A 26,662-nucleotide genomic window follows, 5' to 3' on the forward strand; every position below is an offset into this window, starting at 1 on the left:
CTTGACTGGCCTTCACAGAGTCCTGACCTCAACCCGATAGAACACCTTTGGGATGAATTAGAGTGGAGACTGTGAGCCAGGCCTTCTCACCCAACATCAGTGCCTGACCTCAGTAATGCACTTCTGGAAGAACGGTCAAACATTCCCATAGACACTCCTAAACCTTGTGGACAGCCTTCCCAGAAGAGTTGAAGCTGTTATAGCTGCAAAGGGTGGGCCAACTCAATATTGAACCTTACGGACTAAGAGTGGCATACCATTAAAGTTCATGTGTGTGTAAAGGCCGGTGTCCCAATACTTTTGACGTGTGTGTCACCCGGCTTAAAAAGTCTCTGCAAATCGTCATTCAGCAAAAGGGAAAAAGCTGGTGCCATGGTATGTTGGCTAAAACATGCACTCTTTTTTCTTTATACTGGTGAGACGCAAACACTGCAACGCGTTTTGGCCGCTAGGCCTTAAAGTGATTTGTAAATTCTCGTTTTTTTTTTCCCTATAAAAAATAACAAACAATATTATACTAACTTGCTTTGTTGCAGTGGTTTTGCACAGAGTAGCCCCGATTCTCCTCTTCTCGGGTCCCTCTTCAGTGCTCCTGGCCCCTCCCTCCTGTTGCGTGCCCCCACAACAAGCAGCTTGCTATGGGGGCACCTGAGCCGAGTTACAGATCCCTGTTCCCATTCAGACACGGAGCTCCCCCCGGCCCCGCCCCTCTCTTTCCTGATTGGCTAGCTGACTGGCTAGCCAAGGGTGCTGCTGCTGTGTCTCAGCCAATCAGGAGGGAGAATCTCGTTTGGCTGTGACACTCGTGGACGTTGCTGAACGGAGAGTAAGTGTTAGGGGGGCCGAGGGGGGGCTGCTGCACACAGAAGGTTCTTGATCTTAATGCATGTTATACATTAAGATAAAAAAAACAGTGTACAACTCCTTTAATCATGGCCATGGTATGTTGGCTAAAACGTGTTCTTTTTTATTCATACTGATGAAAAAAGGCAAAAAAAAAAAGCCAACGTGTTTCGGCTGTCAGGCCTTAATTATGACCATGATTAACGCGTTTTGGCCAAAACGTGTTGGCTGTTTTTTTTTTTTTTTTTCGGTTTTTGCTTTTCTTTACCAGTTTAAATAAATAGTAAATGTTTTTGCCAATACCGTGGTCATCATTAAGGCCTGATGGCCAAAACCTATTGGCCTTTTGTTTTTTGCTGTTTTCCACCAGTATGAATAAAGAGTAAATGTTTTAGCCATACTGTAGCACCATTTTATTCCCGTTTTGCTGGTTGAAATGCATCATAGGCTATGGTCTGGATTGAGCCAGGCTGAAGCTGCTTTTACTCTCTGACACCTAGGTTGGTTTTTAGGAGTGCAGCGTTCTGTTCTTTTTCCCTTTGCTTTGTAGCAGGAATTCTACCCCTTTTTGCTGTCAGTGGGCATATTCCCCATCCAGCGAGACCCATTCAATGCATGTGGTTGCAGTGCACAAGTATGGGCTTCAAGGGGTTAAAGCAGGCAGTGAGGAGGCGGTAACACAGTGCCTCCTCACCACCTGTTAAATGCTCTCTGAAGAGGGATCCGATCACAGATTCCTCTTCAGACAGCACCACCAGTGTGAAGGGCTTTCAAACAAAAAGAAAAATGGGGAAGTGATTGCTGTTGCTTTGAAATGATATAAAATGTATTTTATGTGACCAGTATAGATGCACATGATTCTTTCTGGGGGTTTGCTGTATTGCTTTCTCAGACATTTTTCTTTATTTCAGGAAAACTTAGTAGAGAGCAAACATCACAAACTTGCCAGGAGCCTGAGAAGCGGCCCGTCAGACCATGACCTGAAGCCCAACGCTGCCACCAGGGATCAGCTCAATGTATGTGACTCCAATCTGTCACCTTTCCTTCCCTTGGAAGTTCCTCTGTGTGTCTACAGCATATATATATATATATATATATATATATATATATATATATATATATATATATATATATATTATAGATCTGACTTCCTATACATTACATTTCCATGGAGATTTGCAGAGTACATACAAGACCAATACCCATTCCCTATATAGCTAACCTTACAAAATCATACTTTTTTAAAGAGACCCTGTAGCTAAGCCATTCATTTCAAAGAAAATCTTCCCTTACGGCAGTCAGCCATAACATTATGAACCTTGACAGGTAAAGTGAATAACATTGATTATCTTGTTCTAATGGCATCTGAAAGTGGGTGAGATGTATTAGGCAGCAAATAAACATGTTTTCCCTGAAGTTGATGTGTTGAATGTGGAAAAAGTGGGCGAGCGTAAGGATTTGAGCGACTTTGACAAGGGTGAAAATAATTGATATATATTAGCGAGTCCCAGGTATTTGAAGGTTAAACCACAAGTGTGAAACCATCAAAACGTATGCAGGTGATCAAATGAAGAAGAGTCCCCACACCAACAAAGTATGATAATGAATGCGCTCACCAGAGGTTATGGACCCAAGTACCGTATAGCAAATGGGTCAAACGAGCTTGATATTATCCATGGGATTCCCGAAAGGTGGTTGTATCCAAGGATGTTCCCAAAAGTAGCGATATAGTCTTGAACAAAGTCCGTACTCCCCCGGGAGAGCAGCTCCTGCACCAGCCGCTGCCTGTGTTTCCGGAGCACCATACGCTGCATGCATCTCATGCTGGAGAGCATTCCCTCCTTCTCCCCGCAGACCACCATCCTATGGACAACTAATTGGGAGATTTAGCCATCTTTGTTCAAGAATATATTGCTACTTTTGGGAACATCCTTGGATACAGCCACCTTCTGGGAAACCCATGGATAATATCAAGCTCGATTGACCCATTTGCTGAAAGGGTACTTGGGTTCATAACCTCTGGTGAGCGCATTCATTATCCACTTTGTTGGCGTGGGAACACGTATTCATTTGATCACCTGCATAAGTTTTGATGGTTTAACCTTTGAGTACCTGGGACTCACTCACTGATGTGCTGGCAGCTTTGCTTATGGTTTAACCTTCGAATACCTAAAAAATATCAATTATTTTCACCCTTGTCAAAGTCGCTCAAATCCTTACGCCTGCCCACTTTCAACACATCAACTTCAGGGATGTTGGATAATATCAAGCTCGATTGACCCATTTGCTGTACGGTACTTGGGTCCATAACCTCTGGTGAGAGCATTCATTATCCACTTTGTTGGTGTGGGGACTCGTCTTCATTTGATTACCTGCATACGTTTTGATGGTTTAACCTTTGAATACCTGGGACTCACTAAAATATATCAATTATTTTCACTCTTTTTATTACCTTCGATACACAATCACTGGACTGTATCTGTTAATTTAGCGCTGCACTTTTTTCATATGATTGTTTGGCCAACTGTATGTTGGTTGATGTGCTGGCAGCTTTGTTTATATGTTGGTTAGCGCAGTAAGAATTCTATTATATTATTGTGACTTTGACAAGGGCCGCGGTTCGACAACTGGGTCAGAGCAACTATAAAAACTGCCGCTCTTGTGGGATGTTCCTGGTCTGAAGTGGTCCAAGGAAGGGAGACTAGTGACATGGTCATGGTTGGCCAAGGCTCATTGATTCACGTGAGGAACGAAGGATGGGATGTGTAGTCCGATTCTATAGTGCTACTGGAGCTAAAATTGCTGAAAAAGTGAATGCTGGTTCTGATAGAAAGGAGTTAGAACACACACACAGTACATCGCAGTTTGTTGTGTATAGAACTGCATAGCAACAGACTGGTCAGGGTGCCCATATACTGACCGTATCCACAGCCAAAAGCACCTAAAATGGTCACGTGAGTGTCCGAACTGGAGCACCGAGCAATGAAAGCAGGGGGTCTGGTATGATGAAATCAAGAATGGTTTGAGGAACACATGTTTGAGGTGTTGACTTGGCTTCCAAATTCTCAAGGTTTCAGTCCAATTTAGCATCTTTGGAATGTGCTAGAAAAACAAGTCCGATCCATGGAGGCCCCATCTCTCAGCTTACAGGACTTAACCACTTGCCAACCGCCAGCAGTACATAAACTGCGGCAAGTTGGCTCTGTCCCGCGAAACGACGTAACTGTATGTCGTTTCGCGGGACCGCTAGTGGGTTTGGCTACAGGGGGAACCAATCAGCAGGTCCGGCGGCCGCGATTGCTGCCAGGCACCTGCGATCGCTCCCAGCGGAGACAGAACGGCGGTCTGCCATTGTATACACGGCAGACCGCTGTTCTGTCCGTAATGATCTCGTCTTCCTCTTATTTAGGAACACAGGTGGCAATCATGGGCAGCTCTGGTGGGGAGGGCACTGAAAGGGTTCCTGAGCCCTGATTGCCATCCCTGGTGGCCATGGGTGGGCAATCCCTGGTGGCTCTAGTGGCACCCCCCAAGGGTCTGCACTGGCAATCAATACTCTGATTACCAGGACAGACCCCCCCCCCCGTCAGGAGAGCTGCCGATCGGCTCTACTCTACTCATGCCTGTCAGGCACGAACTGAGGAAAGCCGATCAACTGCACTTCTTATTTATTATGTGACCAGCTGTGATTGGACACAGTTGGTCACATGGTAAAGAGCCTACGTCAGTAGGCTCTTTACCGAGATCGGAGATGCGGTGTGTCAGAGTGACAGGCCGCATCACCGATCACCGCTCTGCGCGCCCTCCGGGGGCGCGCAGAGTGCATTATCCTGCAGGACGTCATATGACGGCCAGTCAGGACAGTACAACCACTTTGCCGCCATCAATCTGCTATAGGGCAGGCGGCAAGTGGTTAAAATAAAATATGCTAGACGTCACAAGGAAAGTCCAAAATTAGTAGCGCTAATAGAATAAATGAATAGTGCTGCAACCAGATAATGACAGTCCACAGTCATAAGTCCATACATTGCATAGCACTCAATCAATCAAAGGGGTGGTTATAGATGTTCAGGGAAGGTGAATATGGCTGAAGGCAAAACCTAACATCGTCACCACAGCTCGTAGAATCCTCTCCCTATGGTAGAAAACTCACCACACTGCAAACCTATAAGGCAACAGATCTCGCAGCAACAGACACTGGCCAAGATCTCATGTTAGGCTGATCTTATCCACTCCAAATGGATGAAAGTTGCACAGGGACCATGGATCATAAGAAGAGAGGACAGCTCATAGCGTAATATGTAAACACTTTATTCACTACAAGCCCCTCCCCGTTCCATATGCACTTACACGATACAAAAGAATAAAAGCAATGCATCAACCTAAAATGGGCTCGGACTCCCTGCGTCTCTCACCAAATGCCGTCCTACGGTCACCACTGGTAGAGAGGCAGTGTGTAGCAGTTGGAAGCCGATGTGTCGTAGCCCTTAAGCCCCGTACACACGTACTGATCGTCGGCCGAACGATCGGCGTCTTTTGTCCAGGGCTGTCGGTGTCTGTTGAAAAGTGCAAAAGACTGCACAAGAATTTTGTCCGCCGACTGCAGAAGTGATGTCATGTGATGGTTAACTTTCCCTGTGTTTTTCCTTTTCTGAGCATGACCAGTCTTGCAAATCTGCTGTCTGTCGGCCGAAATCTGTACTGCCTGGCGAACAATCGGCCGCTCTGGTGTCGGCATACAAAAATTTTAATGCTTGCATGACAGATTCTTTTCGGCCGAATGTACGCTGTCGGCTGTTGGAGGCATCATACTAACAAGCCTACAATCGGCAGATCGGTCGTCGGCCGAAGCTTTTTCGGCCGACGATCAGTACGTGTGTACGGGGCTTTATGCATTTCTTCATCAACTTCGTCGGAGGGCGTGGCCACACGGCGCCGCTCGTACAATTTATAGGCACACCCTGGTCGTTAATCCTGTGTGCAGCCACATTCAATACAATGTGTACAACTCACTAAACCCCTCCCAAAGAGGAGATAATGACACGCCTGATGCACTCAAAAGAAACCAATACTCAATCCTGCTTAAAAACTAATAGCAAAAAAAAGGGGAAAATTAGGACTAAGCATGAAAACCTAAAATATGGGGGAACGTGCCACAAACACAAACCTCACCCCAAAATAAGGTTAAAATATGCCCCATAACCTAAAACAAATTAATAGGCATACCTGGCGTCCAATATCCACCCAAAGAGGGAATTAATGTTCCAATTAATATTAAAATGTACCAAATAATATATAAAATCAATAATCACTGATGAAACAATTCAGATCAAGTTCTACATTCATTCCTTTTGGACTTAAAGTATCAGTTAAGTATATCCATTTAGTCTCATTTTTGGATAACTCCCTTATTCTATTAGAACCCCTCCAGGCTTGCGGGGTCACGGCAATCCCCCAACATTTCAACCCTGAGGGGTCCCTTGCACTACCTTGTTAAAGGTAAATCTAAAGTAAATCAAACAACAAAAGTTGTATAGTGTGTATCCAGCTTTACTTACCTTTTTAACATTTTCCTGGTTTCCTTACTGGCTGGGGTGATGGTCCTGGTTGCACAGATCCCACCCGGGAAGCCAACGTCACAATTGCCTTCGGGGAAATCCTCTTACCTAAACTTTGTTTTAAAGTAAGTTTAACATAATGACATGAACTTGCAGGGTAAGAAGAAATTAATAAAAACGTCCAGGAGTTTACAACCACTTAAGCCCCGGAGGATTTGGCTGCTCAAAGACCAGGCCCTATTTTGCGATTCGGCACTGCGTGACTTTAACGGACAATTGCGCGGTCGTGCGACGCTGTACCCAAATAAAATTGAGGTCCTTTTTTTCTCAAAACAGACAGAACTTTCTTTTGGTGGTATTTGATCACCTCTGCGATTTTTTTATTTTTTGCCTTATAAACAAAAAAAGAGCGTAAATTTTGAAAAAATAACAATATTTTTCACACTTTTTTATATGAAATTCTCAAAAAAAAAATTAAAACTCAAAATGTTTTAACATTTTAGGCCAATTTGTTTTCTGCTACATATTTTTGGTAAAAAAAATTGCAATAAGCGTATTTTGATTGGTTTGCGCAAAGGTTATTGCGTTTACTAACTACGGGAAAGATTTATGTCATTTTTATTGTTTTTTTTTTTTTTTAACTAGTAATGGCGGCGATCTGCGATTTTTTTTTTTTTTTTTTTTGCGGGACTGTGACATTGCGGCGGACAGATCAAACCCCTGACTGACACTTTTGGGAGTACCAGTGACATTACTACAGTAATCAGTGCTATACATATGCACTGTTACTGTAAAAATGACACTGGCAGGGAAGGGGTTAACTTTATTGGTGATCAGTGGATTAAATGTATCCCTAGGGGCGTGGTTCTAACTGTGGGGGGCGTGGCTTGTGATGTAACCACAGAGACATATGATCCTACATAGCAGGATCGTGTAGTCTCTGCAGTTAGATCAGGGAGAATGACAGACGGCTGTGTTTACATCAGCCGTCTGCCTTTCTCCCTCTCCTGCGGGAAATTGCGAGTGGCCGGCGGACATCAGAGCCGCCGATCACACGCACGGGGATCCCTGTGAAGGAGCGGGGGAGGGAGCGCGCCTCTGGCGGTGCACGCTCGCCCCCTACAGGCTCCTGGGCGAGCGACATAGCCCTACGTCGGTTTGCCCAGGAGCGGCTGACTGCCGCAGTAAATAGTCGTGCGACGGTCGGTAAGTGGTTACGTTTTGGTCGCTTCTTCAGAGGTAACCTGCTACAGGAACACTTTGTTAAGAAAAAATAAAATGGCATTTAATGCCATGGTATTGAATACGGAGCTGCATTGATTTGTGTGTTTTAGTCCCGGTTCACACTGATGCGATGCGGGAAACCCTGTGAATCAGTGCCAGTTCCCGCATTGCACCAGAATCGCACAGTGGTTCACACTGAGATCTCAGAATCGCTTGGGGTGTCAATGTACAGTTAATGACACCCCCAGATGGGTTCACAAATAGCAGTGCGAACTGTGAAAATGGTGCAGGAATCGGATTCCAGTACGAACCAAAAAAAATGTCCTGCACAATTTTGGTGCAAATGCGATTTCAGCCATACATTTTGTATGGCTGAAATCACATTGCATGTGATCTGCACAGCAATGCGGTGCGAATCACATGCAATGTCTGGCATTGAACTAGTGTGAACCGGCACTTGCATCTGCCTGGAGTCCAGCGTTAATATAGGTGTGGACGGTTGTAGGGCAAACAGCTTAGGAGCTCGGTGGAGACTTTCTTTAGTACTATAGAAGTTGCTAAATGTTACTTGGAAATGATTATATATCTCTTGCTTATTTTTATTTTATTTTACAGATCATTGTCAGTTATCCTCCAACCAAGCAGCTGACATCAGAGGAGCAGGACTTGGTGTGGAAGTTCAGACACTACCTCACAAACCAAGAAAAGGTGAGTTTAAATCTACAAACTGCAGCTCAAATGTACAAATAAATTAAAGATGTAGTATAGTCCGCTTTTTAACTTTTACCTACATGTTAGCCTATAATAAGGCCTATAATAAGGCTAACCTGTAGGTAAAATGAATATCCGCCCTGCATACAGCCTCTAAAACCAGCGGCGTATGCGCTCTGAAGGTCCGGTGAACGCGCATGCACGGGAGTGACGTCATCGCGGCTCCGGCCACTCATAGTGCCAGAGCTGCCGAACCTGGAAGAGACGCTGAGGAAAGATGTCAGCTGCCTCAGCTGTATCCGGGGGTCCGTGTCAGGGCTTCACTCTAAGGTAAGTCTTTCATAATGAGCTAGTATGCGACGAATACTAATTCATTATGCCTTTGTCCTGCAGGGTTTGTTTTTTTTTTTTTTTTTGTTTGTTTTTTGAGGATACAACCGTTTTAAGGCCCCTTTCACACTTATGCGACGCGATTTTGCGATGCGATTTTGACACGACTTTGACACGATTTTAAGCAATGACTCAGGGCTATATACCTCAAAATCGTGCCAAAGTAGTGCAGGAACTACTTTGAAGTCGGTGCGACTTCAAAACGCACTGATATGAATGGGGCTCATTGAAAATAATGGAAAACGACTTGTCATGCGATTTTGCGGTCCAAAATCGCGGGACAAGTCGCACTAGTGTGAAAGGGGCCTAAAGGATAAGTTCACTTTTTAAAAAATAAATAAATGCACATTTTTTTGAAGGGAAAATAATTGTGTATTTATTTTTCTTTGGAGCCTGTAACCAGCGATCAACAGAGTATGCATCTTCATTGAGTAGTCTTCCTTCATCTGCAACTTTTCCTTTTTTGGGGGGGGGGGGGGGGGTTCTGTTTTCTTTTGTGTTGTGGAAGCCATGCTAGAATAAAAGTGATACTAAAGCCTTTTTTTTGGTTAAAAATAACAAACATACTTACCTGCTCTGTGCAGGGGTTTTGCCCCCCCCCCAGCAAGCAGCCTGCTATGGTGGCACCCGAGCCAAGCCACTGCTCTGTGTGCTCATTCAGACACGGAGCAACGGCTGGGCCCCGCCCCTTTTTATCTTTATTTCTTTATTGACTTACTGACTTTGAAAGCAGCTGGAGCCAAAGGCGCTCACTGTGTGTCTCAGCCAGTCTGAAGGGAGAGTCCCAGACAATCGAGTCTCTCGTGCAACATTGCTGGATTGAGATGGGGCTCAGGTAAGTATGAGGGGAGGGGAGGGGGGGGGCTGCTGCTTTTTTATCCTAATGTATAGAATGCTTGAAGATAAAACCTTCTACCATTAGAACCGCTTAGAAAAAAAATAGATAAAGGGATTGTATTTCAACTATATTTGGGGGGTGGAGGACACAGCCCCCCTCCACCAGCATTCACCTAGATAGAGCCATGCGGCATTTACTTACCTGGCGCTATCGGGAGTCCCTGCATTCGCTGCAGCCAGTGCTATTGCAAACAAGGTAGCCCCGATATCTCTCCATATGTGCCTGTGCTTGGCTTGTCATTGTCGATGCCATCGCTGCTATGCCTACAACTACAAGGCATCCCTCCATACGTGCATGGGCCAAGCTTGTCCCTGTTGACCGCTGTGGCTTCACCGCTTGCGCAGCTTTTCTCCAGACATGCCCAGGCTGCATGCTGAACTTTCTTGAGCTGCATGTGGCCCGCAGGCCATGGGTTGGACACCCCTGGTCTGCTGACATCCTCAAGCCGGGAAATGAGGCTGGCTCTGTCTGTCTGTCTTGCTTCAGCATCTGATAAAATCAAGAGAAAGCCATTTCAGTACAGGAGAGAGGAGCCTGGAAACCGGTAAAAGACAGAAGGGAAGTCTGGAGTTCAGCTTTACCTTAAAGAAAAATGAGCAGATCAGGTACAAGTGAGGACTCAAGTCTACTGCTATGACTACAATTCAATCCTGCATTGTGCTGCCCTATTAAATAATTTGATTTCTTGTATATTCCAGCAGATGTTTAGGTACAAGCATTATTTATTTATTTATTGATTTATTTATTTTTTTAGGCTTTGACAAAATTCCTGAAATGTGTCAATTGGGACCTCCCACAAGAGGCTAAGCAAGCCCTGGAACTTCTGGGGAAGTGGAAGCCGATGGATGTGGAGGACTCTCTGGAGCTCTTGTCATCCCACTTCACCAACCCTACCGTGCGACGTTACGCTGTTGCTCGCCTTCAGCAGGCCGACGATGAGGTGAGCTGGCCGCTTTGCGGTAAACCTCTATAAACAGAATGTATAGTAGTCCTTTATTATGTTCAGGACTAACCAGATAAAATCTTTACTTTTTTTTTGGCCAGGTAAATATGAAATTTTGCTTGTGAATATTTTGTATACATTTATATCCAGCTACTAGGGGGCGCTTTAGGCTTCCTTTTAGGTTCTTTAGCTTCCTCGTGTTAAAAAAAACACCCCCTTGTTTACAGAGCTCAAGTGAAGTCTGAAGAGTAACTCCTCCACCTATATATGGATCTCTCTGAGGCTTCATTTAGAGACAGTCAGGAAGGAAAGCAGCTGCTATTGGGCTGTCTCTAGAAAGTTCATAGTGCTCTGAGAATCCTTTGTCATTATAACCACTTCCCGCCCATAGGCCCTATACTGTACTGTATATACGGCTTTGGGTGTAAGTGGTTATACCGGGATCATGGCTGCAGCTCCAGTTCCATTCTTTAAGTCTGGCGATTCTCTTATATGTAAAAGTGATCCCAGCAGCTATACAGCTGCTCATTCACTTTTACTGGCAGCGGGAGGGGTCGGTTCACATTTTCCAGGAAGAGTGGAAAGAACAGAAGTTTCCGCCTCTCTTTTGTGACATCCGAAACCAGAAGAGATGAAGATTTCGTCACTTCCCGTTTTGGTTTGTTTATTTACAAGCCGTTACGTACTTTTACAGCATCTGATCAAAACGATCTCAGTTTGATCAGATGCTTTAGAGGCCAGAGGAGAGGTCTTTAAAGAAGACCTTTCACAGCCCACCCTATCATAAGGGGATGTGTTCATCCCTTGTGATAGAAATAAAGTTAATCAAATAAAAATGTAAAGGTACAGTGGAAATAAAAAAAAGAAATGTAAATCAAATAACTATATATAATTTTATTTATATATATATACATACATTTTTAATGACCCCCGTGCTTACTCACATGTAGGTCCTGCACGCAGGTATAAATGGCGATTGTACCACGCATGTGAGGTATTGTTGCAAATATCAGACCTCCTGTATAATTCTACGCTGGTAACCTGTAAAGACTTTCAAAGCATCACCTATGGATAATTTAGTTTACAGTAGATGGTCGCTGTTCCACCGGCGTGCGCAATTTTAAAGCGTGACATATGAGGTATCAGGGATAGAATGATTATCGGCAAGGCCGATATGCACTTTCCCTGATATATCGGTATCGGCCCTGAAACTGACCGATATTTCCGATATTTTTGTGATGTCATTCTGCCTTCTTAGGCTGCCTCTCTCGTCTAGGACAGCCTCGTCTGGAGTCAGGACTAGTCTTGCGGAAGTGTATCACAGCCATACACTCACCCACAGCAGCCCGGCGCCATCCAGCCATCCACATCCATAGGCCCTGTACGAGCCAACTAGCCACAGGCACTGTACCAGAGAGCCAGCCAGCCACCCACAGGCCTTGTGCCAGCCAGCCACCCACAGCCCCTGTGCCAGCCACCCACCCACCACAGGGAGCCAGACAGCCAGCCACCCACCCACCACAGGGTGCCAGACAGCCAGCCACCTATCACAGGGTGCCAGACAGCCAGCCACCTATCACAGGGTGCCAGACAGCCAGCCACCTATCACAGGGTGCCAGACAGCCAGCCACCTATCACAGGGTGCCAGACAGCCAGCCACCTATCACAGGGTGCCAGACAGCCAGCCACCCACCACAGGGTGCCAGACAGCCAGCCACCCACCACAGGGTGCCAGCAAGCCAGCCATTAAGCATTAAACAAAAATGTAACATGTTCAGTACCAGATTTGTGTCAAAAATTGTCTTTATTTTTCAAAACTTTAAATGTACAAAATATCAGCCCATATCAGCCGATACCGATACGTTGTGACCAAAATATCGGTATCGGCACTAAAAAAACCATAAGCCCCCGTTCACACTGGGGCGACCTGTCAGGCGACCTGGTCGCCTGACAGGTCGCCGTAGGTCGCCTGCCATACAGAAGCTGTGGACCCGTTCTAATAGGAGCGACACAAGTCGCTCCGACTTAGAAAAAGGGTCCGGAGCTTCTTTGGGGTGACCTGGAGCGACCTGCATTGACTTCAATGTTATGAAGTCCGTGTCAGGCGCTCCGAGGTCGCGGTGCGAGCAGCGTGCCGCGACCTGTGTGGTCGCCCGGGGAAGTCGGATCGCCCCAGTGTGAACGGGGCCTAATGGTCTATCCCTAGTATCTATTTACATTATCTTTTATATTTTACACAAAAATTGGGTATTTTATTTGTGTGTACTAGAATTCAATAAAGTGTATTTCTTCTAAATAATTTGCATTTGAAAAACCGCTCCACAAATACAGTGTGACATAAAAAATTGCAACTCCCACCATTTTATTCTTTATAAAAATATATAATGTTTGAGGGTTCTGAGTAATTTTCCAGAAATAAAAAATGCAGATCTTTACTTGTATGAGAGAAATTTCAGAATTGGTCTGGGGATCAAGTGGTTAAAGAAATTGTGTGTGTATTTATGTAGTTTTGTTTTTCAAAGACTAGCTGGTACTGTATGAAGGTTCTATTTTATATTTTTATTGTAGATAAAGTAACAAAGAATATTTTTATTGATCTTTGTTTTGGTAGTACCTTTTATAGGAGAGTTTTGTCATGTAAGATGAGGACAAAATGTAGAATATTAGTGTCTATGCTGTTAAGATGGGAGAATGGGAGATTTTAGTAGTTTAGCAAAAGAAAACTGGGCAGGGCTGACACCTCTCATGTGTTGTCAGCCCAGAACAGAACTTTGGAACCGAATGCATGCAGGTCAAACAGGTATTTTTATTTCTTATTCATTTAGGGCACATATGTCAAACACAAGGCACGGGGGCTGAATCCTGCCCACTAGGCCTTGTCATGTGGCCCTCGCACCCAGTGTTTCATCCAGAATGTGGCAGAACTCCATTCCACCATCTCTGACTCTGACCCTCCACTCCCACTCCATGCTGTCATTTGTAAACACATAAGGCCACCTGTGTTTGGGACAGCTTTGTTCTCAGCGGCTCGCGGCTAACTGGTTTGCGGCTCTGCAGCTAACAGATCCCTGCATGCACTCATGGCAAAGTCTCCAAAATCTGAGAGCGAGAACGATCTCCCTGCAAGGCGAAGCAGAGACTCCTAAATAGGGAGGTACTAGAGCTGAATATACAGCAGAGCTGCCTACACCGGGAGGTGCTAGAGCAGGGCCAGGTAGGAGAGAGAGATGCGAGGATGCTTTGCGGGGGTTAAACACTGTGCATAGGGCACTCCTAAACTCTGCACTCTGTACATAGCGCACCCCTGAACTCTGCACTCTGTACATAGCGCACCCCTGAACTCTGCACACAACGCACCCCTGAACTCTGCACTCTATGCACAGGGCACCCCTGGAACTGCGCTCTGTATATATGAAAAGAATTTTGGTGGCCCAAAAGAAACTGCGCAAAATTGGTGATATTCGATACTAAATTAATCAATCAAATTGTCATAAATTAATTAAATATATATAAGAGGAATTGCTTCCATAGTGCAAGCTGCAATAAAAACGTATAAAACGCATAAATGTGAAAAGAGTGGAATAAATTGCGCTCAACACTTAACACAACCAAAAAGTGCTTGTGTGCATAAATATGTGAATAAATGGTTATAAATAAATAAATATATACAAAATCCTAAATGTGAAAGGTCCTTGGTAAATAAATATCAACAGTCTTTAAAGTGCCCAGTGCAATACAGATCTCTCAGCAATGACTGAAAATCACTCCAACTTCAAGTGAGGGACCTCCACCTTAAGAAACTTTTCTCCACCCAGTGCTCGGGGTAAATACTTCTTACCAAAGCTGATGGACCCCTTAATTACAGGGGGTCTAAAACAGCGTAGATGGTCCACAAATGCCTCCAAGCTATCCTTCAGGTCCCTTGATATAAGACTCAGCTCGCATAAGGAACTCCAAGTATTTCAGGATATTTGTGGGGAGAAAGATAAGGAAACTTCGATAGTGTAGTATGTTCTGGTAATTAGGGTTTATTAATGAAATTGCACTTACTCAAAACATTAGAATCAAACGCCTTCATGCAGTAAATGCAGCATGGGTTCGGTGTACGGGACGCTCCTAAGCTTCTGCGTATCACCAACCCGGAACTCTGTATATAGCGCATCCCTGAATTCTGCAATCTGTATGTAACGCACTCCTGAACTCTGCGTTCTGTATATAGCGTAATCCTGAACTTTGCAAACCGAAAACAACCGGCCCTTTGAGGGCAACCATACTGCTGATGCGGCCCATGATGAAATTAAGTTGACAACTCTGCTTTAGTAACGCAGGCATTCAAGTACTGCTGGTTACACTGCCACCTGCAGGAGGATTGAACACTCACTCTGTGAGACCACAAAAATCCTGGCTTAAAGTGGTTGTAAACCCTTCCCTATACCCAGTGATGTGACTGGCCTAAGGTTGCTACACAGAGATGAAACCGATCCTCCTACATAAATTCTACCTGTTTATCTGCAGTCTACTCTTCTCTACATCTATTCAAAGTGCAGAATTCATACAACTTGCCTGAGCTGTTAGAAAGCTAGGGGCAGTAAGCTGAGGTTAAAGCGGAGTTCCAGCTGTTTTTGTGTTTATTAAAAGTCAGCAGATACAAAAAGTGTAGCCTCTGAGTGGTGACTCTGAGGAAGAGGCTGGTCCTCGAAACGCGTCAGTCATCTCATCATGGACGCTTGTATGGACTAAACACGGACTTTTGAGCAATTCAGCTTGATATGCTATACCTTTATCTACGTCTGTGAGTAGCCATTTTTTATGTTATTTAAATAAAGCCTTTTATTGAGGATAATGCGCTAGGTCGGTGCGCCCTTTTTTGTTCTTTTTTGCCTTTAGTATCGGTGGACTACCCCAGTCCGTAAGGGCAGCAAGACCTTAGCCATCTGAGAAGCCAGTTGTCAGTCCCGTGAAGTGTGTGGTCAAGGGGTCTGGATACCAAGCGCAGGAGAAGGGTGGCTACACCTTATTGTTTTTTGGAACAAAAAGTGTAGCTGCTGACTTGAATGAACACACTCACCTCTCCCCTGATCCAGCGATGTGGCCGCCCGATCCCTCAGTTCTCTCCCTGGCGCCGGCATCACTAGTATGGGCACGCGGCTGTGACAACTTACCGCTTCACAGCCGAGTGTGCACTGCGCATATGCGAGTCGCACTGCCCGTCGTAAATGGCCGGGCAATCTTCTGGGACCTGTGACATGTCCCAGAAGATTGCAGGGAGGGGAAGAGGAGAAATTTCGCTCAAGTTGCCTAGGCGGCCGAGCGGAGGCGGTAGCGGGTACCTGTCAAAACTATGTACCTGCCCCCCCCAAAAAAATGACATGCCAAATGTGGCATGTCAGGGGGTCAGGAGTCCTTAAAGTGAAAGCTCCACTTTTGGGTGGAACTCTGCTTTAAAGAGGTTGTAAACCGAAATGTTTTATTTATTTTTTCACCCTGAAAGAGAAACACATAATGAGCTAGTATGCATCGCATACTAGCTCATTATGAAATACTTACCTTAGAACGAGCCCCCGCCGTGCCGCCCGCTTACCTCTATGACGGGCGACATGTTCAGTCGCCTGTCTTCCGGGAACGCGGCATCCGGCCATCTGATTGGCCTTACCTGCGGTGACGTCACTCCCGCGCACGCGCGCCGATGGTCACGGCAGGGGGCTCTGAAGGAACGGCACCAGCGGCCGTTCCTTCAGAGCGAATGCGCCAGTGACGTCACTGGCTGCATGTAAGGTAAATATCTCCTAAACGGTGCATGTTTAGGAGTTATTTACAGTACCTATAGGTAAACCTATGCTAAGGCTTTCCTATAGGTACAACTTGCAGAGGAGGGTTTACTTCCTCTTTAACACTGCAGAGCTCAGTGAGGAGGGCTGATTGGAGGAAAGGGACACCCCCCCTCCCCCTCTTCCACACAGCACTCAGGAACAGAGCTGAGGCGGTCAATCAGATGGAGAATCCCCCCCTCGTTTGTGGCCATTGTACGGGTATCTGCAATTTTAAAGTGTGACATGTTTGGTCTTTTTTTACTCGGCATAACATCATCTTTTATATTTTAGCAAACAATCTGGTATTATACAGTATTGTTTTCTTGTGCATTAAAATAAAGAAAAGTGTATTTTAAAAATAAATAAATGCGTTTGAAAAACTGCTGCGCAGAAACCATGTGACATAAAAAATTGTAACACCCACCATTTTATTCTCTATGGCTTCTGCTTTATTTAAAAAAAAAAAAAAAATATATATACAGGGCTTTTTTCAGCAGGAACGCGGGGGGAACGCAGTTCCGGCACCTCCAATGGGTGCTGGATGGTCTACTGATGCTGGCTGCTGGGAGATCTATTGTTGCTGGAGGGGATCTATTTTTGCATGGCAATCTATTGTTGCTGGTGGAAGATCTTTTGATACTGAGTGAAATTGTTGCTAGAAGGGATCTACTGTTTAGGGAGGGGGTCTACTGTTGATGGCTGCTAGAGAGTCAATTGATGCTGGCTGCTGGGAGATCTTTTGCTGCTGCTGGGGGTCTATTGCTGCTGGCTGTGGGGGATCTATTGTATTGCTTTTCTTGTTATCATAACCTAATTCCATACATTCCAATACAAAATTATACTTGGCTCTATATTCTCTAAAAGAGGCTGTACTGGAAGCTGGGTAGGGGGTGGAACCAAGGTTCAGTGCTCGGAGGTTGGAAGGGGTGGAACCAAGGGTCAGTGCTCTTAGGTTGGAAGGGGTGGAACCAAGGGTTAGTGCTCTGAGGTTGGAAGGGGTGGAACCAAGGGTTAGTGCTCTGAGGTTGGAAGGGATGGAACCAAGGGTTAGTGCTCTGAGGTTGGAAGGGGTTTGAACCAAGGGTTAGTGCTCGGAGGTTGGAAGGGGTGGAACCAAGGGTTAGTGCTCTGAGGTTGGAAGGGATGGAACCAAGGGTTAGTGCTCTGAGGTTGGAAGGGGTGGAACCAAGGGTTAGTGCTCGGAGGTTGGAAGGGGTGGAACCAAGGGTTAGTGCTCGGAGGTTGGAAGGGGTGGAACCAAGGGTTAGTGCTCGGAGGTTGGAAGGGGTGGAACCAAGGGTTAGTGCTCTGAGGTTGGAAGGGGTGGAACCAAGGGTTAGTGCTCGGAGGTTGGAAGGGGTGGAACCAAGGGTTAGTGCTCTGAGGTTGGAAGGGGTGGAACCAAGGGTTAGTGCTCTGAGGTTGGAAGGGGTGGAACCAAGGGTTAGTGCTCGGAGGTTGGAAGGGGTGGAACCAAGGGTTAGTGCTCGGAGGTTGGAAGGGGTGGAACCAAGGATTAGTGCTCGGAGGTTGGAAGGGGTGGAACCGAGGGTTAGTGCTCGGAGGTTGGAAGGGGTGGAACCAAGGATTAGTGCTTGGAGGTTGGAAGGGGTGGAACCAAGGGTTAGTGCTCTGAGGTTGGAAGGGGTGGAACCAAGGGTTAGTGCTCTGAGGTTGGAAGGGGTGGAACCAAGGGTTAGTGCTCTGAGGTTGGAAGGGGTGGAACCAAGGGTTAGTGCTCTGAGGTTGGAAGGGGTGGAACCAAGGGTTAGTGCTCTGAGGTTGGAAGGGGTTTGAACCAAGGGTTAGTGCTCGGAGGTTGGAAGGGGTGGAACCAAGGGTTAGTGCTCTGAGGTTGGAAGGGGTGGAACCAAGGGTTAGTGCTCGGAGGTGGGTAGGGGGCGGAGACACAAAGTAACTTGGAAGGGGGAGTTCCTGCACCTATTCTCTGCGAAAAAAAGCCCTGTATGTATGTATATGTATGTATATATATATATATATATATATATATATATATATATAGAGAGAGAGAGATAGATAGATAGATTTGTTTGGGGGTTTCTATCAAATTTTCGATCAAAAAATACTGATTGTTACGTGTAAACAAAGTGTCAAAAGGCCTGGAGGTCAACTAGATAATATAAAAAAATATGGTAGGGGGGCATAAAGCAGGACTTCCCCTTTTGATTTTATTGGGGGGGGGGGGGGTTGTTCTTTTAAGAGAACCTGTCACTATACACTGAATGTCAGTCTCTTGAATTTGGAGTCTCCACACTTTCCCATTTACAGGGAATTATTCAGCCTTCGCTCAGTTGCAATGGTTGCTGTATTCCATCATTCGTATTTGTTGCCTTGCATACATAAGAATACCTGTCTTGTACGTTCCAGGCTTTGATTAGCAGCGGATGGCGAAGGGTTAAGACGGAAGCTATTAGTGGATTGTTGTAAGATCTCCGTCTCTGCGCTCGTCAGACGCTGACCCCTTCTCATAATGTGATAGAAATCCCATTACTTGTTTGAAGAATCCTATCGATTCTCTGCGCACGGGTCAGGCCTCTCATTTCTGAAAGCCAGCAAGTGGCCAGGAGGAATTAATTTATTTCCCAAGTTTTGCTTCAACCTTTGAGCAGAAAAGCGCCGGGAAAAGGCGAGATTTTCTCAGGGCGGTGCAGAGGCCATCTTGTTTTGTCAAACTTGGGAGAAATGAGTGGATAAAGCACAATGTGATGAGATGGAAGGGGCATGCGTGTCATCCTTGTAAAGAAAGAAGAGGGAGCGAGGTGATTCAGACGGGTCCCTCGCTGCTTTCAATTTTCCAACAAAGGGGAACCTGCAGTCTTTTGTTAAACGGTTTTGTGTAGATAAACAGAGCCAGTGATTGGATGTCTACTGCGCTGGGGAACGGGTGAGTTAAACTGCAAGCCCAGACAAAAATTTCAATACACAGAACATGTCGAGGGAGATTGTTTCCAAAATAATGCATTGCTCTTGTGCTCCATCCACCGCTGCTCTGCTATTTGACTGTACAGTGTATGCAGTAATCTACAAAAAGCATTGTCATTCTTCAAACGCCAAGCCGCTGTGTGCCTCCCACCTACTTCTAGGGCCCAATCAGGTTGTAGCATAGGGGCTCATTTACACTTGCTTCAACTTTACTGCTTCTGCAATGCTGTTTCGAAGCTTTAATACAGCTTGGCAAATGCCCTGTGTTCATTTTTGATTAATTTTAAAGGGGTTTAGTAGTACCCCCACTTAGCAGATCCCCAGCTCATTAGTGCCCATGTTCAGCAGATCCCCAGCTCATTAGTACCCATGTTCAGCAGATCCCCAGCTCATTAGTACCCATGTTCAGGAGATCCCAGCTCATTAGTACCCATGTTCAGCAGATCCCCAGCTCATTAGTACCCATGTTCAGCAGATCCCCATCTCATTAGTACCTGTGTTCAGAAGATTCCCAGTTCATTAGTACCCATGTTCAGCAGATGCCTAGCTCATTAGTACCCTCATTCAGCAGATTCCAGCACAATCGTACCCATGTTTAGCAGATGCCCAGCTCATTAGTACCCATATTCAGCAGATCCCCAGCTCATTAGTACCCATGTTTAGCAAATGCCCAGCTCATTAGTACCCATGTTCAGCAGATCCCCAGCTCATTAGTACCCGTGTTCAGAAGATTCCCAGCTCATTAGTACCCATGTTCAGCAGATCCCCAGCTCATTGGTACTGTCGTTCAGAAGATTCCCAGTTCATTAGTACCCATGTTCAGCAGACCCCCAGCTCATTAGTACCCTCGTTCAGCAGATTCCAGCACATTCGTACCCATGTTTAGCAGATGCCCGGCTCATTAGTACCCATGTTCAGCAGATCCCCAGCTCATTAGTACCCATATTTAGCAGATCCCCAGCTCATTGGTACCCATGTTCAGCAGATCCCCAGCTCATTGGTACCCATGTTCAGCAGATCCCTAGCTCATTAGTATCCATGTTTAGCAGATGCCCAGCTCATTAGTACCCATATTCAGCAGATCCCCAGCTCATTTGTACCCATATTCAGCAGATCCCCAGCTCATTAGCACCCATGTTCAGCAGATCCCCAGCTCATTGGTACCCTCGTTCAGCAGATTCCCAGCTCATTAGTACCCATGTTCAGCAGATCCCCAGCTCATTAGTACCCATGTTTAGCAGATCCCCAGCTCATTAGTACCCATGTTCAGGAGATCCCAGCTCATTAGTACCCATGTTCAGCAGATCCCCAGCTCATTAGTACCCATGTTCAGCAGATCCCCATCTCATTAGTACCTGTGTTCAGAAGATTCCCAGTTCATTAGTACCCATGTTCAGCAGATGCCTAGCTCATTAGTACCCTCGTTCAGCAGATTCCAGCACAATCGTACCCATGTTTAGCAGATGCCCAGCTCATTAGTACCCATATTCAGCAGATCCCCAGCTCATTAGTACCCATGTTTAGCAAATGCCCAGCTCATTAGTACCCATGTTCAGCAGATCCCCAGCTCATTAGTACCCGTGTTCAGAAGATTCCCAGCTCATTAGTACCCATGTTCAGCAGATCCCCAGCTCATTGGTACTGTCGTTCAGAAGATTCCCAGTTCATTAGTACCCATGTTCAGCAGACCCCCAGCTCATTAGTACCCATGTTCAGCAGACCCCCAGCTCATTAGTACCCTCGTTCAGCAGATTCCAGCACATTCGTACCCATGTTTAGCAGATGCCCGGCTCATTAGTACCCATGTTCAGCAGATCCCCAGCTCATTAGTACCCATATTTAGCAGATCCCCAGCTCATTGGTACCCATGTTCAGCAGATCCCCAGCTCATTGGTACCCATGTTCAGCAGATCCCTAGCTCATTAGTATCCATGTTTAGCAGATGCCCAGCTCATTAGTACCCATATTCAGCAGATCCCCAGCTCATTTGTACCCATATTCAGCAGATCCCCAGCTCATTAGCACCCATGTTCAGCAGATCCCCAGCTCATTGGTACCCTCGTTCAGCAGATTCCCAGCTCATTAGTACCCATGTTCAGCAGATCCCCAGCTCATTAGTACCCATGTTTAGCAGATCCCCAGCTCATTAGTACCCATGTTCAGGAGATCCCAGCTCATTAGTACCCATGTTCAGCAGATCCCCAGCTCATTAGTACCCATGTTCAGCAGATCCCCATCTCATTAGTACCTGTGTTCAGAAGATTCCCAGTTCATTAGTACCCATGTTCAGCAGATGCCTAGCTCATTAGTACCCTCGTTCAGCAGATTCCAGCACAATCGTACCCATGTTTAGCAGATGCCCAGCTCATTAGTACCCATATTCAGCAGATCCCCAGCTCATTAGTACCCATGTTTAGCAAATGCCCAGCTCATTAGTACCCATGTTCAGCAGATCCCCAGCTCATTAGTACCCGTGTTCAGAAGATTCCCAGCTCATTAGTACCCATGTTCAGCAGATCCCCAGCTCATTGGTACTGTCGTTCAGAAGATTCCCAGTTCATTAGTACCCATGTTCAGCAGACCCCCAGCTCATTAGTACCCATGTTCAGCAGACCCCCAGCTCATTAGTACCCTCGTTCAGCAGATTCCAGCACATTCGTACCCATGTTTAGCAGATGCCCGGCTCATTAGTACCCATGTTCAGCAGATCCCCAGCTCATTAGTACCCATATTTAGCAGATCCCCAGCTCATTGGTACCCATGTTCAGCAGATCCCCAGCTCATTGGTACCCATGTTCAGCAGATCCCTAGCTCATTAGTATCCATGTTTAGCAGATGCCCAGCTCATTAGTACCCATATTCAGCAGATCCCCAGCTCATTTGTACCCATATTCAGCAGATCCCCAGCTCATTAGCACCCATGTTCAGCAGATCCCCAGCTCATTGGTACCCTCGTTCAGCAGATTCCCAGCTCATTAGTACCCATGTTCAGCAGATCCCCAGCTCATTAGTACCCATGTTCAGCAGCTTCCCAGCTCATTAGTACCCATGTTCAGCAGATCCCCAGCTCATTAGTACCCGTGTTCAGAAGATTCCCAGCTCATTAGTACCCATGTTAAGCAGATCCCCAGCTCATTGGTACCCATGTTCAGCAGGACCCCAACTTAGTACCCTCATTTAGCAGATCCCCAGCTCTGCTGATCCCCCGCTCAGTAATAACCCCCAGCTCTGCTGGTGCCTGACTCAGTAGTATCCTCCAACTCTGCTAATCCTCTCTCTCTGGTCCCCCCCCCCCCCGCTGTAGTGCTCCCATGCTGCACACCATGTGTGACATTGATAGTGTCTCCTGCTCCAGTCCCCCAGCTATGCTGATACTCTTTATTGTTCCTATCTTGCAGGAGGGGAAGGTAGTAGCCTATCATTGGTATCAGTGAGAGGAATAGTGCCCCATCATTGATATCAGTGGGAGGAATAGTGCCCCATTGCTGGTGCCAGTGAGAGGAATAATGCCTCATCATTGGTATCAGTGGGAGGAAAAGAGCCCCATCATTGGTATCAGTGGGAGGAATAGTGCCCCCTCGCTGGTATCAGTGGGAGGAATAAGAGCCCCATCATTGGTATCAGTGGGAGGAATAGTGTCCCATCGTTGGTGTCAGTGGGAGGAAGAATGCCCCATCGTTGGTGTTCAGTGGGAGGAATAATGCCCTATCATTGGTGTCAGTGGGAGGAATAATGCCCTATCATCGGTGTCAGTGGGAGGAATGGTGCCCCATTGTCAGTGACAGGAATTATTCCCCACTGTTGGTGTAAGTGGGAGGAATAGTGTTTCATATCATTGAGAGAAGTGTAGCAAAGGGCCGCAATTTGGAGACCACTGTTCTAGAGGAGGAACTGGCACCACTTTCAGAAGTTAGTCATGTTTGCAGTGCTTTCTGTCTGTGACGGGTTCCTCTTACACAGCAGTGGCTGTCTTCCAAGGCGCTTCCAGACAATAGAAAATCTCAGCAGCTTCAAGGAGAAGTCTCATATTTAATTTAAAGGTTGGCCTTTAGGTCTCATTGTAATGCATATAACCTACTACAAAGGCAGGGAGACAGTAAAAGGAAAAGTTTAACACACTTTGTTGCAATGGAAGACATTTTGCTCTCGTCCTGTTCAGCTCTTCTGTATGCGCAGAGTGTGATCTGTATATATTGATTTATACTGAGCATTCACCAGAATAGATCTGGCTCTATTAGTTGCTCCTTTTTATGGATTTTCTCTGCATATATTGATGATGTCCCTCCCGTTCCTCAAGGTCGGAGGAGTGCTTGATGGCATCACACATGTCACAATGTCATATGCTGTCTTGTATTTCGGTGCTACAGATCTGCCGAGAGATTAGTCATGGAAGATTGTGAGTAGTCTATAACTTTTAAAGACCTATGCTTCAACATTATCCATCAGCTTGCAGTAAAGTATAGAAGAGCATGTACAGAAGAAATTGTCCCGAGGGTGGAAAGAGAGTCTAAAAGGTTTACTGTTATTATACAGAAAGGATACACATGTTCCTTATTCTTCCTGGCAGGCCCGTGTGAGCTTTAACAGTCTTATCTAAATAAATGGCAGGGATACGTCCTTTGATATAGCACCAAATTTATCTGATATATCTGCAGACATCTTTAGCATACAGTGCAAACGTTTTTGAACTGGAAGATGAAAAAGTATCTAAATCCAAAGCCACAAATGTAATATATTACCAGTCCTTGATGTGGTGGCAGCATTAGTTGTCTTCCTTAAAGCTTATTTTGCTTTATTTTCAACTGCTCATCCTACAAATCACACTCTTCCTAAAATATTTTTTTTTTTACTCTCACTGACCACCAAGCCTGAGACATTTTCTTCCCCCTACTGACACTGGGGCATTTTCTACTCCCACTTGCCGCAGCCCAGTCCTCCTTAAAGCGGAGTTCCAGCCATTTACTCACCTGTCCAACGGTCCAGCGATGCGGCCGCCGGAAGCCTCGATCCTCTCCCTCGGCGCCGGCATCACTGCTGTGGGCACCCGGCTGTTACAGTTTGCGGCTTCACAGCCGGGTACCCACTGCGCATGCGCGAGTCGCGCTGCGCGCCGTGATTGGCCGGCAATCTTCTGGGACCTCTGACGTGTCCCAGAAGATTGCAGGGAGGGAGGGGGAGAGGAGAACTTCCGCTCAGGGCGCCGCGGCGCTCCGAGCGGAAGTGGGAGCGGGTACCTGTCAAAACTAGGTACCCGCTCCCCCCCCCCAAAAAATGACATGCCAAATGTGGCATGTCGGGGGGTCAGGACTCCCTAAAGCGGAAGTTCCACTTTTGGGTGGAACTCCGCTTTAAGTCTGAAGGACAGTAAAGCGGTGCTTTGTTTAGAACGTTTGGAGACTCCTGCCTTAATACATTCCCTGCATTAAGGTGAAACTTTTTCCAGTGCAAGTATTGCCCCCTCACCCCTGCTTACCCGAGCCCCAACTCGATCCTACACTGTTCCTGTCTGCAGTGACTCTCTCTTTTCTCTCTGCTCACGGAAGCAGCAGGACCACAAAAGTCGCTGTTTGCCGACCGTGAAAACACGCCCCAAAGCCATATTTTTTAGAGTTAAAATGTTTGTGAAGGTTTTTTAATTTAATATATTCCGCCATTAAAGGGGATGTAAACCCTCACATATATCCAGTGAAGTGAACAGCCTCCGAGATTAAACAAATCTCCCTACTCAGGCCCGTAATTTCATGAATGTCTTACGGGACAACTTCATGTCTCAATTGGTGTATTCTCCTACTAGAGAGAATGCATTGCTAGATTTAATAATTACAAGCGATCCAAGTCTGATCTCATATTTTGTAATATGGGACAACTTTGGATCTAGCAATCACAAGATGATCACATTTATCAAAGGAAAGGAGGTACGAGGAGAGCACGAGAACTCTAAACTTCAAAAGTGACAACTTTACTAGACTGTGTTCAATACTACATGGCATCAATTGGGACCAAACCCTAGAAACATTGAACATGGAGGAAAAATGGAAATGTTTTAGAAACCTATAAAACAAAGGTATCACACAGTGCATTCCAATGGGTAATAAATATTGAAGAGAGGCGGTCAAACCTGGGTGGCTAAACCATAAAGTAAAAATTCTTATTATAGAGAAATAAATGGCCTTTAAGAAATATAAAGTGGAGGGGGCATTGTCAGCATTCCAACAATACAAGGAATGCAACAAGAAATGTAAGCACAAAATCAGGGCGGCTAAAAAAGACTACAAGAGACACCTAGCAGAGGAGAGTAAAAGAAAAAAACAATCCCAAGGAAACCTTTAGATATAATAATAGTAAAAAAGCAAGGTCAGAGCACATTACCCCCATAAAAAAGTGATGAAGGGAGGATGGTTACAGATGATACAGTGAAGGCAACTGTACTCAATGCTTTCTTCTACTTAGTTTTTTCACAGGAAAAGGAGGGGGTATACTGACCATGACAGTATTGTTAGTAGAACATCACAGGGTATACCACTGTGGCTAACAGGGGCTGGAATCAAGGAAAGACTTAATAAGCTTAGCACAAATCATTCACCAGGACCAGATGGCTTACACCCGAGGGTCCTGAAAGAACTCAATCGGGTTATAGCTAGACCATTGTTCCTAATCTTTGCGGACAGGAACTGTACCAGCTGATTGGAGAAAAGTGAATGTGGTACCAATATTCTAAAAAGGGCAGAGACATATTCCGGGGAACTACAGGCCAGTTAGCCTGACATCAATAGTAGGTAAATTATTGGAGGGAATTATAAGGGGACTATATCCAAGAGTTTGCTGATAAAAACAGTATCATTAGTACTAATCAGCATGGGTTTATGAAGGAACGTTTTTGCCAGACCAATCTGTTGACATTCTACGAGGAGGTGAGCTGAGATCTAGATAGGGGAGACCTGTGGATGTGGTGTATCTGGATTTTGCAAAGGCATTCGACACAGTTCCCCATAAAGTAATGCACTTGGGGGCTAAAAACATAAACAAAAATTACTCACTAGGGGGGGAACCTCTGGGGGATACAAGGATGGAGAAAAATCTAGGGGGCCTAGTAGAAGGCAGACTGAGCAACAGCATGCAATTTAAAGCTGCAGCTGCCAAATCTGGCAGAATATTAGCATGCATAAAAAGGGAATATACTCAAGAGATAAAACTATAATCCTGCCAGTTTATAAAACTCTGGTCCGGCCACATCTGGAGTATTCCGTCCAGTTCTGGTCACCAGTCCTCAGAATGGATGTGCTGGAGCTGTAGAGAGTCCAAAGAAGGGCAAAAAAACTAGTTTGGGGATTGGAGGACCCAA

At 45.8% G+C, this 26,662-nt stretch overlaps 1 protein-coding gene across 1 annotated transcript in view; it reads left to right on the forward strand.

Moving 5' to 3' along the window:
• Nucleotides 1–26,662, forward strand: part of PIK3C3 (phosphatidylinositol 3-kinase catalytic subunit type 3) — a 389,362-nt gene that overhangs the window by 100,612 nt on the left and 262,088 nt on the right. Inside the window, exons 8-10 of the mRNA XM_082248227.1 lie at nucleotides 1,755–1,859; nucleotides 8,241–8,333; nucleotides 10,379–10,564. Coding sequence (XP_082104353.1) covers nucleotides 1,755–1,859; nucleotides 8,241–8,333; nucleotides 10,379–10,564 — 384 coding nt within the window. The remainder of the gene's footprint in view (nucleotides 1–1,754; nucleotides 1,860–8,240; nucleotides 8,334–10,378; nucleotides 10,565–26,662) is intronic.

The sequence above is a fragment of the Pelophylax lessonae genome (assembly GCF_965119305.1).
Source record: "Pelophylax lessonae genome assembly, chromosome: 1".
Classification (NCBI taxonomy): Eukaryota; Metazoa; Chordata; class Amphibia; order Anura; family Ranidae; genus Pelophylax; species Pelophylax lessonae.